This window comes from Phyllobates terribilis, unplaced genomic scaffold, assembly GCF_046119375.1.
Source record: "Phyllobates terribilis strain yellow unplaced genomic scaffold, ASM4611937v1 Scaffold_2__4_contigs__length_985480577, whole genome shotgun sequence".
NCBI lineage: Eukaryota > Metazoa > Chordata > Amphibia > Anura > Dendrobatidae > Phyllobates > Phyllobates terribilis.
Window position 1 is genome coordinate 465,066,518 of NW_027362762.1, and position 12,412 is coordinate 465,078,929.

Here is a 12,412-nt window from a genome sequence, read left to right on the forward strand (position 1 = left end):
CATTTCATGAAACAATGAAATTCATATTTTGGATGCTTTTTTTGCCTGACACATCAACTGAAACACATCTCAATTTTGAAGATATTTTGGCATGGTTTTTAAAGGTTTTTTTTTGTACAACAGGCCCTGATTCATCAAAACAATTTTGCCAAAACTCTGTAGTAAATTGCTTTGAAAAGTTGCAAACTTTTTGTGCAACTTAGGGAGGCACAAAAATTTTGTGACTATTGCCATTTTCATACCAGTGGACAGGGGCATAGATTGGAGTAAGAGCTCTTGCATGGTGCACAGAGGCGCACACCACTCAGCAGGCATTCCTGATTCATTAAAGAGGCGTTAGAAAATGGTGTGCCACAGTGTTTTGCAGCCATTTCAAGTGGACTCTAAGCGTAATCTGTTTCAAAGAAGCAACGTCATTTATTTATTTCTATGCACATAATTTTTCAAAACCTCATTGGAAAAAAAAGATTCTCCAAAACCCAAATGAAAAATAAAGTGAATTTTACACTGAAATGAATAGGAAGAGTAAAAAAACGAGACTTTCACTCTGGATTTCTGTTTTAGGGGGAGTCATGTACCTCTTGCGAAGATGTTTTAACGCCACATGGTTTACAGGCTCGTGTAAAAGGCCAAATGGTTAGTAACTTTGTACTTTTAATATGGCTGAATACTTAAAGGGGTTGTTTCATCATCTTAATTGAGTACAATTACAAAGTGCTTTTAAAAACAAGCAACTTTGCAAATCTCTCTGCTTTCAAGAACAGCGGGATTTTTAATTTTATTGTTTACTGCTTTTTACCTAGGTTACTGACAATCTTTCCACGGTGGCTGGTCTCCTAGACAAGGAGCGCAGTATTTCCCACTCTAGTAAAGCTTGTAATCACTCCTTTGAAGCTGGCAAGAACAATAGATACAGCCAGCTCCATTGCCAATGTGCTCCTACAATAGTGCAGAGGCGCAGCTGCCTCTGCTTACAGCATCAGAGAGCACGCAGATTTCTGATGGGCCTGTCTATCAAGCAGGAGCGCTCCAGAAGTCAGGATGAGAACAACCCTGTAATATGTAGTTCTTATGTTATGAATTATAACTATGACAAGTACAATATTCCTGACCTAGCTATTATTACTATGTTAATCAACCAGAATGTTAGGTAAATAACACTGAATATCTTGTGACAATGACACCTGTCAGGGATAGGTAGGATATATTAAGCAGCAAGTGAACAATCAGTTGTTGAAGTTGATGTACAAGAAGCAGGAGAAAATAAGACAGGCATAGGAGTTGAGAAGTTTTGACAAAGACAGAATTGTGATGCCTATACAACTAAGTCTGAGCATCTGCACAACAGTTTGACTTGTGGGGTGTTACCAGCATGCAAGTAATCCAAGAAGAGTCAATTAGTGAGCCAGCAAGTCATGGGTGCCGTAGCTCATACTGTAGAAGTCTTAGGATTATCAAAATTTAAGGAGAACCTGTCAGCAGGATTTTGTATCCCAAATTTATATAATCTGTATTAAGTTGCTGTCATACTGAATAAATCCATCCCTTCATTTTAGCAATTTGTGTTTCCGTTTAGGAGAAATTCCTCTGTCTAATTTTAATGCTAATGAGCCATAAGTGAAGGGGACTTGGCCTTGCACTTGCAGCTGTCTGACCTCTCTCCATCTTTCCTCGACTGCCACCAGCCTCTTGTCTTTCTAGTGGAGGTGCGTGCGCAGTAAGCTCCTGAGGACGTCGCGAGAGTTGGTTGATCCATTTGTGCATGTAGCACCCCTAGGAATTTAACCACTTGCACGAGATCTTGGGTGGGGTAGCAGGTGACTGAGAGAAGAGTAACCTGTCAGTCAGAAAAGGGAAGCTAGCAGCGGGTGAGGAAAGAAGGAGAGAGGCCAGAGATCTGTAGGGCCAAGCCCTCAGTACTTGTGGCTCATTAGCATAATAATTGGACAAGGGATTTCTCGGAAACTGAAACATGGATTGCTAAAACAAAGGTATGGATTTATTCAGCATTGCAGCAACTTAATAAAGAGAACCTGCTGACAGGTTGCATTTAAATTCACCGCTGTAGATGATTGACAGATCTCTATCATAGCAAGAGACCTGTCAATCGCCTGGAGTGTTGGCGGGAGAAGCTAACCAGGAGTGGTGCCAGACTAGTCTATTCTCTGGCTATGGTAGCCAGCCAGATCTTCTAACTGCATTTGTCTGAAATGCCAAAGCATTTCAAAGAGTAACATACTTGGCTGCAATCCCACATCCAGGCTCTAATTCATGCTGCCCATGGTTTGAACAACATGAATTGCTTAAAAGGTTACCTTTCAGACATCTCTGTTGCTTACACAATCATGTATTATAGTAATTTCAATGCTGCAATAATTTAGCCTCATAGTACTAGAGCTCAGATCACTTACTTGTACCAACACATTTATAACAATACTGTAAATGAGCTAAAGTTTTTCATTGGAGAATTAATTTTTCTCTTTTGCGCGACAAGTTGCATGACCAAATCACTCTACTACATGTATTTCTGCATTATTTATTTATTTTACTCACTTATATGGCGCCATTGATTCCACAGTGCCTTACATACATCATCATCACTGTCCCCAATGGTACTCAGAATCTAAATTGGTAGTGTAGACTCCAAGCTGTGAAAATGAAAAACATTTTGCTGAACATGGTTCTGTCCACTAGGAGTATAGCAGTGAACGTGACTAACTCAAGAATTTTTTGAAACAGGGATTACCTGGTGCAATTGGATCCAAAGGAGAAAAGGTACTATAAATATAAAAAAGTAATTAATAAACATAGTATTATAAAGTTTAGTATTAAGTGGAAAATTCACATTATATGATTCTTTACATTTTACTCAAGCCAAGGTATTTTATCTAGTGATAATGTATATGTAATGTGTATTTTTGATACTCTCTAAATAGGGAGATAGCGGTGAAGAAGGTCCAGCTGGAATACCAGTGAGTACAATCTTGCAACTCATGAATGTTGACGTTGATGTACTACATGGTCACTGCACTTCAATACAAGTAGTTTTCATTTGTTAGACTATATGCTAAATAGCCAATCTGCAATTCACTATTTTTAAAAAGTATGTTGTCTTAGGCTGTGTTTACATGTCCATTAGTTATTTAGATTTTGCATCCATGTTGGGATGTACAAAATGAAAATAATGCTGGTGTCCCACACATATTATGATGCCCTTGCAGCCCCCCACCCACTCTATAATGCCCACACACACACAATATGACTCCTCGTTAATCTCCCACCTGCAGTATGAAGCCCCCCAAAATTGGCCTTCCCAACTCAACACACAGTGTATCCTCAAAACCCCAATACATATTATCATGCCCCCCACACACAGTATTATAGCCCCCACTGCTTTCCAATACACAATATGATGCCCTCACAGCCCCACGTAGTATGACTACACATAGTATGATGCACCCAAACCCCCATACACAGTATGATATCCCTACAATCCCCAATACATAGATGGATGCCCTTCATTCCCCCCACATTCAGTATGATGTTCCCCACAGCTTCCCCACTCACAGTACAATGCTCTTAAAGTCCCTACATTGTTTTATATCCTCACAGTCCCATACATAAACTATTATGCCCCTACTGTCTAACCTCACACACAGTATGAAGGCCTCGACAGTTTCTCACACACAGTGTGATGCCCTGACATCTACCCACATACAGTATGATACCCCTACAGCTCCAACACACTATGATGCCCGCAGAACTTCCTCCACAGTATGATGCACCACAGCTCCCAACACAGTATGATGGTCACAACAGCCCCCAACTCAATATGATGGCTCACCCAGCTACTCATACAGTATGATGGCTCCCATAACCCCCTGGCATACAGTATTATGGCTCCCAGTTTCCCTCCCCAAACAAATATTGATGGACAGTATGATGGCAAACTGACTGTACGATGCCCGCAGAGTTCCAAACACACACAGTATGATTTCCCTACTGCCCCCCCAAAAAGTATCATTATGATGAACCCCACAACTAAGTACTGACTGACAATAATGAAAAAAAATAAAACTACTCATGTAGCCTTTTTCTACTCTGTGCAGCAGGAGGACTGAGTCTCTGCACAGCAGGTGCAATATAGTGATGTTACTAACCCTGCTACATTGAGACTCAGACACACAGGCTGAATGATGGAAGCTGACGACTCCCTGTTTTACCATTGCAATCAACTGTGCTGCTGTACCATTGAAATTAAGACTACATGCGGGGAGTGGGGCGGCCTTGTGGTGCAGTAACAGTTCTTTAGCTGTCACAGTCTGCGGACTGGATAGGAACAGGCAAAGTGTTGGATGTGGCCTGCGGATCAGAATGTGCCCAGGTTTGGATTAACAATCCACTTTTAAAGTAATGCATTTGCCCAGAATATTAGAAGTGTTTAGAGACACCGCTAGTAAGAACTGATCCATTATAAACAGAACTAAAATGAGCGCAAAATGAAAACGTTTTGTTCTCCATTTGTATCCAGTACAGTTTTTTTTTAATACTGCATCTATTAGAAACAAATGACAACTTCACATGTGAACAGAGCATTACCCCCAAAACATCTGTCAAAAGAGCCAGCTATAAGGAATTCCACTTCTTCCTAATTTGCAGTCCACTGCCCAGTGTTAGGGAAATTACAGAGATGCTGAGATGAATTTCGGAAGGGGAGAAAGTCATTGCAGTCTTTGATATAGTCCATTGGCCCCCATTAGTTCAATAGTCACAAATAAACTTCTACCCATTAAGTCTTCTAAATATCAATGTGCTAATGTGCAATAAGCACCTTGCGTATTCCACAGGGTTCACCAGGAGAATTGGGGGGCTCTGGACCTTCTGGACCAAAAGGAGAAAAGGTTAGGAATAATTTCTCTATCTATTATGCTTTAGTTCATTGCGTTGACATGACATAAATCTATTTCAGTCACTAATCTGATTGTCATTGCAGGGAGAATCTTGTACCCTGTGTCCAAGTCTCCCAGCTGAAGTACAACATGAGACAGCTATTGCGATGCCAGGACAGAAAGGCGAACCAGGGGAACCTGGAACTGGAATTCCTGGAAAAAAAGTGAGTTTCATGTGCAGAAATGTAATGGAGAAATAGGTGTGAGTGATCATTGTACAAATAATAGTCATTATTGTTAAACTTCTGAGAATATTATTTGTTCAAAATATTTTCTGTGTTTTTATTTTATTAAGATTTGTACATTAAACTATATATTGAATTTTCAACTGCATTATTTTGACGGGTCAATTTATTTAATCTCTAGGGCGATTCAGGCGGGCCTGGCCTGAAAGGACAAAAGGTAAGTAGTGACAACTTGTGACTATGAAAAAACTATTGGTTCAGCTTGTTACATTTCCAGCATGTTATAAATGATAACATTAATTTGTTATACAGGGTGAAAGTGGCACTTCAGGAGATTCAGGCATACCCGGGACAGCAGGTGTACCTGGTATGCCAGGTGAACCAGGAATCCAAGGGCCTATCGGATTTAAAGGTGAAAAGGTGAGCATACGCATTAGATATGAGTGTCTTTTTATGCTTACTTCTATTATTACAGTGCACACCACATCATTATTTCAACTGTTCATTGATAAGCATTCTTTGAGTCTTACAAGTGTTCGATGTTTAAAGATGTCCTTACATTTTCTCAACCAGTCACTAACTATCGCAGGTTGATTTAGGGTGCATGTGGTTTCAATGGAGAGAATTTAATAAACTGCTGCCAGACACCTCTAGAGATGGATTATCTCCTGGGAAAACAAAAGAAGCGGGCATTGTAATTTAAAATGCTCCATCTGTTTTCCCCTCAATATCATTTGTCAAGTGTTCCCGGCAGGTTCAGATGACCTTACTCTACATATTCTTTACAAGCAAATACAGCTGTAGATGTGTATATCACTCCGGCTCTATTCTCTGCCCAGTGTCGCCTCCTCTTGCTTGACTGATTGCTCCTTTGCCTGAAGTCACATAGCATAGAGGCTGCAGTAAAGTAGGAGGAGGCGACACTGGGCAGGGAATAGAGCTGGAGTGACAGAGCATTCATACCTACACCCTCATTTACAAATCAATTCAAATGCTAATTTCTCAATAAGGAAGGAATAGACTGGCCATGTAAATGTACTGCTGGACTTGAGCTACATGCATATATGAATAGTTTGGCGGGTGAAATCCTGCTGACAGATTCCCTTTAACCCATAAAGCTAAATCTCCACATTATCGATCAACTTAATAACCTAATTAAAGGGTTTTCCAGGATTTGAAAAAAAAAGGGTTCCATTTTTTTATCTTTGAACAGAACCTCTCTTGTCTTTCAACTATTTCTGATTTTACAGCTCAGACCCATTCACTAACATAAAATACTGTTAAAGACTACAGAGCAACTGCTTATTGAGCAGTAAAGCGCTGCGGAGTATGATGGTGCTATATAATAAAGCATAATAAATAATAAAATATTGTATTGATTTTGGAAATTCAACATGATTACATGTCATTTACAGGGAGATGCCTGTGACTCCTGTCCTGTAAGCTTAAATGGATTGTCAGATGTTATTGGTGTACCTGGAAGACCAGGAACTAAAGGGGATCAAGGACCTCCAGGAGTGGGACAGAGAGGGACACCAGTGAGTTATACCCCATTACAGTATCTTCAGTACCTTACTGTACATTCCCCCTAACCACAGTCTTTTTTTTTTATTAAGGGTCAACCTGGTTTACCTGGTGTTCAGGGTCCACCTGGAATAAAGGGAGCCCAGGTGAGCTACAGCCTGACCATGAAACAAAGTGGGTCCAGATGCTTTCCGCTCCCTGTTTTTCTTTTATTACATATTTATATAGCAGTTTATGTATCCCACACTCTGGCCAGCACTCTAGCTTTGCATCTCCAGGGTTCAGGGTTCAAATCAGATCAAGGACAACATGCATGAAGATTGCACATTCTTCCCATGTTGGTATTTCTTTGGGTACTTTGATTTTTTCTTACTGACCATAGTATATATATATGTACGCGTGTGCTTCAGAAAGGGAGATTGGATTGTGAGGCCCACTGAGAATAGTGGCTGTTGTAAATTGTGATAATGTATGTACAGTGCCACGGAATATGTTGACACTATAGAAGCAACATGAATATAAATAAAATATCCTCACAAATCATTTCCTGTCCGTCGTTCCTCTAATTTACATACTGACATACATATCTATTTACTAGTCTGGAAGTGGAAGTAGATACAATATCCATATATATAATGCCTTATTCAGATCTGAACCCGAATAATTCCTATATAATGGGCCCACGTAAATGTGTCCCAAACCGGATAGACCTGAGTGTGGCTTGTTGACCAATATTCTCTAGCTTTGGTTCAGTTGGGGAGACAAATTAGCCCATAAAAGTGTATGTTAAAAATATTTCACAAAGTAGACTGTACATATTGTATACTTGGCAGACTATTCGATAACAATGCAGAGAAACTGTAGAAAAATACTCATCATATCAAACTTTCAGACAGTTTTTAGCCTTTTTTTATTTTACATTTGCATTTTTGTCTGTTTAATTATTTAAACTATTGTGTATTTTTGCCACCCAGGGAGAGCCAGGGCCTCCAGGTGAAGGAAAAAGAGGACCACAGGCAAGTACATAAATGATGACTTTTAAAGTAATGTGCAGATGTAAAAAAAAAAAATTTCAAGAAAATTAATACAAATAATTATCATCATCAAGGTTAAGTACTGACATCAAAAGTGTATATTTTCTAGGGAGAAAAAGGAGATTTTGGCCTACCTGGAAAATCAGTGAGTATCATCATGCATTATAATGTACAATCTTGAATGCAGGTCTCAGTCGCATAGCCATGTTCGAGATCTAATATGCCACCTCTTAGCCTTCATATGTTTTATATAGATGCAAAAGAGTTTTTATATGAATATTACAAAGGCCCCAAGAGTGGACGCTTATAGTACATAGGGTCCACAGTATAGCCTTTGTGAACATCCCAATAAACATTGATCAATATATTAATTATTAATGAATTAACAATTAAATATTTGGTAACTATAATTATAGGGACCACCAGGCCTCCAGGGCTTTCCTGGATTTACTGGCCCCAAAGGTGATAAGGTGAGTACACAGTCTAAATGCTACGCTTTAAAAGTAATATTGGATTTCCATAGTTTGTTATAGCAATTAAAAATGAAAAAACACATTAAATAGGTCAGCCTAGGAGAACTAGTGTTTGATAAGAACTCTATACTGGTATATGTTAATCTGCCTAACTAATAATGCATCTTAGTCTACATTTGAAGCCAGCTATGCTCGATGCTAAATCCTTTAACATTCATGTAATAAGTGCAAAATATGAATAACTATATAGCTATATCTAATAGGATTACAACAGCACCAAATATATTACAGTGGACTAATGAAGAATAAATGTTGCAGGGAAATACTGGACAAAAAGGGGCGGCAGGAGCTCCTGGAATACCTGGCATGGGAGCCATTGGACCTCCTGTAAGTACAAAGGATCTTGTTAGCTAATATAATATAAACCTTTGCTTTAATTTTAGACATTCAAAGGAGAACAAACTGCCAGTTACATCTGGTTGTACAGCTTTCTAGCTCAGTTTTTACATCATTTTGCTTATCATTTGGGTTCCAAGGGTTAGACTCTAAGAGAACATACATTGATGACCGATCCTATATTACTCAATACATATATATGTATATTGCGACAACTAAGATTAACTGATGGGATTTCCATCGTCTGGGGTGTATAGTCTGCACAAGAAGAAATTTTACTTCTTTTCAAGTACGGCAAAACTATTCACACCAAAACAAGTAATCCAATGACTGACAGCCAGCTCTACAGTGCATCATTGCAGAGCCAGCTGTTAGTGCCGTTGCGTGTTTATAGCCGCCGCTCTCAGTGCTGTGAGCGATGACTGTAATTGCTCTGGGCACTCCTGCATGACTGAAAGCCAGCGTGTTATGTCATTCAGAGGCCACATACTTTAAAATGCTACCTTGGATTGCCACCCCTCTGGCAAATTCCAGAGGAATACCAGTCTTCACCCTTTAATCCCTGTAGAGGAATGTGGACTTAAAACGGGGTCTACCTGATTGCTTCCACGGAACAACCGATCTCCGGAGGAGCAAACCAGAGGCAAGAGTATAGTTGGGTGGCCGGGTCAGAATCAGGAGGTCTTTGTAGGGACTAAATCGTAAAGAATGGGAATAGTCAAAAGCAAGCCGAGGTCAAAAATCAGGACTGTACACTGGGAGAATAGCAAGGCACAAGTTACACAGAAAAAGGTCAGATGATAACTGGCAGTGTACAGTAGAATATCAGGATCTAAAATAGCTTATAGAGCAAGCCAAAGCATAGAGTAGTTAACACTGAGTCTCCCAGAATGCATGGAACTACAAGTCCTAGAGGACTCAAAACTAAAACTGTTGCCTCACGATGAGAACATGGTGCAGCCTGGTGACAGAAGTAGAGCACTGATACAGATATCACCCAGCGGCTCCCAGGAGAAATAAAGTCCATTGCCTCAATTTCAGTACAGCTGCCCGACACCTTCATAAATATATTAACCTTGTATCTGCAGGTTAATAGCGTTATCGGACATGACAGATTTCCTTTTAAGAACCTGGCATGTCACTGATTCTTTTGTTCTCCCTGAGATAAGCTGCACTGGAGAACACCCAACTTTGTGCGAACAGTTTGGGGAAGGCTCCTTTCTTTTCCTGCAAGACAGTGTCCCAGTTCATAAAGCACAAAAGGTTCAGAAACACATGGTTGGTGAGTTTGGTGTGGAAGAAATTGACTGGACCACCCCATCCAACACCTTTGGGATAAAACAGAATGGAGATTGCAAGCCCGACCCTCTCTTCCAAAATCACTGTCTGACCTCATAAATGTTTTTTTGGATGATTGGACAAAATTCCCACTGCAATATCTTGCAGAAAGCCTTCCCATCAAAGTGGAAGCTGTTACATCTTCAAATAGAGGAACTAACTCCGTTTTAATGTCTATGAATCTAGAATGGGATGTCATGAAAGCTCCTGTAGGTGTAATGTGTAGATATCTCAATACTATTGTTCATATAGTGTATATTATATATTTATATACATAATATACACTTATAAATATATATATAAAAATTGTATTTATTTTTTTTCAAACAGGGACAGGATGGAACACCAGGCAAACAAGGATATCCAGGAACAAGTGGAAGACCAGTAAGTTATAGATCTAGAGTCCCCGATGCATCAAGACTGGCACACCAGTCTTGGTGCAGGGTGCGAAGGAGTAAGATGTGCCAAATTCATCAATATATGTTCCTTTTCAAGATTCTTCATGAGTCTCAGCTTTGGTTGACATAAGGGCTGACCTGCTGGACTGTGCATGTTATCAGACAATTTCTTTACCCTACCTTAACATACTCCTATGATATTCTATAAAACTAAGTTTCCCAACAAAACACTTTTGGATAGTCGATGAGTTTTTTTCTTCATACAGAGCTACGTAAATGTACAGGACTTTTTCAAGATTATCAAGATAAGTTAAAGGGTCATACAATTTACAGAACCAAGTTCTATAAAAATTTAGTTTTAAGTTTGAGGTAACTTCATATTTGTATTTTAGTTACAGTTAACTGGATAAAGTATTAATAACTATATCTTCTATATATAGGGTGACAGAGGAGACAAAGGTGAAAAAGTAAGTGTGTTATTTAATTGTCATGCTAAATGTAGAAATAGATCTTTGTTCACATTCATGTTAATAGGGTCCATCAGGATTCACCAATTCCAATTAAGAAAAAGGTCAGACATAACTGTAATTTCATTATAAATGGAAGCCATAACCCTAATGTGAGGGTTAGTACGTTTAATACAGAGAGAGGAATAAATGTAAGACACTTTATTGTTATGCTTTACTTTTAATAGCATTACACTGACAAAGGTTGTGTACACCCTCATTGCTCTGGCGCAGGCCGATACAGTGCTTTGAATCAAGATTAGAAGTGATGATTTCCTGTTAGGGCTCTTCTACATGGCTGTATTTTCGGTTTGAGTGCTGACAAAACTTCGGATCACACTCGGACCAATGTCATTCTATTTGCCCTTGCAAATGTCAGAAAAAAATCTTTATATGCCCGAGTTTGATCCGATATTCCGATCACACTCGGCCATACAAGTTAATGAGTCCATGGAAACCATCGGACTGCACTCGGTTGACATGTGAGTACAGTCCAATTTCCAGGGACTGAAAGAATAGAGAAGACAGAAAAAAATTCTCTATCTTCTCCTCATCCGAGAGAATCAGATCACACTATGCTCACACTCTGATCAGAGTTTGATCAGAGTGTGATTTGCATAATTGATGATGAGAAAATATACGCTGGTATAACCCAAGTCTTAAGTGATCATTAGATGCCCAGCCAATGGTGACTTGTTCCAGTCATCTGAACACTGCAGCCAATCACAGGATTCAGTAGTCAGATGACCAAACCGCGGTATGAACAGGAGTACCGAAGCAGCCTTCATTCAGTAACGGAATCAACCTGCTTAGTATAGCTCTATTTATTATTTAAACCATTAATCTCTTAAAAACAAGTGATTTTTATTTTTTCTGCTTTTGTTTTTTTCTTCCACTTCTTCCAAGAGCCACAATCTTTTTATTTTTTAGATGACATAGCCGAATGAGAGCTTGTTTTTTTGTGCGACGAGGTGTTGTTTTGAATGACACCATTTTAATATTCCATATACTGAAAAATAGAAAAAAATAGAAAAATGTGGTGAAATTGTAAAAAAAAAAATGCAATTCTGCCATGGTTCTTTTTGGTGTTGCTTTTACGGCAACCATTCTGTGGTAAAAATTACTCTGAATCATGATTCTCCAGGTCAGTACAATTATGGGAAAATCAAACTTAAATATATTTTTTTAAGAGGAGAACAACAAATTAAATTTGTTCAATTCAAATTGAAATTTGTAAAAAAAAAAGTCTGATTATTTTTTTATTTTTTACATTTCTATATTTTTAATGGGGGAAAAAGTGTGTGATTCTAATTTCTATATTTAAAAAAATATATATTTTTAAAACTTTTTTAGAATTTTTTACTTAACTATTTTAGAGTCTTCTTAGGGGATTTGCAATTGTAGGATTGCTTATACTTATACTGTAATACTAATGCATTTTAGTATCTAGAGGAAAACTAGGCTGAGCTTCACAGGCCCCTGGCTGCGATAGATACCCATCGGTGCCCAGCAATCGCGTCATGGTGGGCCAACGGGAGTCAGTGCGTGTGAACACCAGTGTGCGTTTCATTTAAACTCTGCTGTCAGAGATTGACAGCGATGTTTCACC

The 12,412-nt window shown here is 38.9% G+C and overlaps 1 protein-coding gene across 6 annotated transcripts in view; it reads left to right on the forward strand.

Annotated features, from left to right (window-relative positions):
• Window positions 1-12,412, forward strand: part of COL16A1 (collagen type XVI alpha 1 chain) — a 210,262-nt gene that overhangs the window by 156,366 nt on the left and 41,484 nt on the right. For all 6 annotated transcript variants that reach the window (XM_073665715.1, XM_073665716.1, XM_073665719.1 and 3 more), the window contains exons 25-39: window positions 565-636; window positions 2,740-2,775; window positions 2,937-2,972; window positions 4,848-4,901; window positions 4,994-5,113; window positions 5,316-5,351; window positions 5,447-5,554; window positions 6,550-6,672; window positions 6,751-6,804; window positions 7,633-7,678; window positions 7,806-7,837; window positions 8,109-8,162; window positions 8,484-8,552; window positions 10,230-10,283; window positions 10,738-10,764. In XM_073665715.1, coding sequence (XP_073521816.1) covers window positions 565-636; window positions 2,740-2,775; window positions 2,937-2,972; window positions 4,848-4,901; window positions 4,994-5,113; window positions 5,316-5,351; window positions 5,447-5,554; window positions 6,550-6,672; window positions 6,751-6,804; window positions 7,633-7,678; window positions 7,806-7,837; window positions 8,109-8,162; window positions 8,484-8,552; window positions 10,230-10,283; window positions 10,738-10,764 — 921 coding nt within the window. The remainder of the gene's footprint in view (window positions 1-564; window positions 637-2,739; window positions 2,776-2,936; window positions 2,973-4,847; window positions 4,902-4,993; window positions 5,114-5,315; window positions 5,352-5,446; window positions 5,555-6,549; window positions 6,673-6,750; window positions 6,805-7,632; window positions 7,679-7,805; window positions 7,838-8,108; window positions 8,163-8,483; window positions 8,553-10,229; window positions 10,284-10,737; window positions 10,765-12,412) is intronic.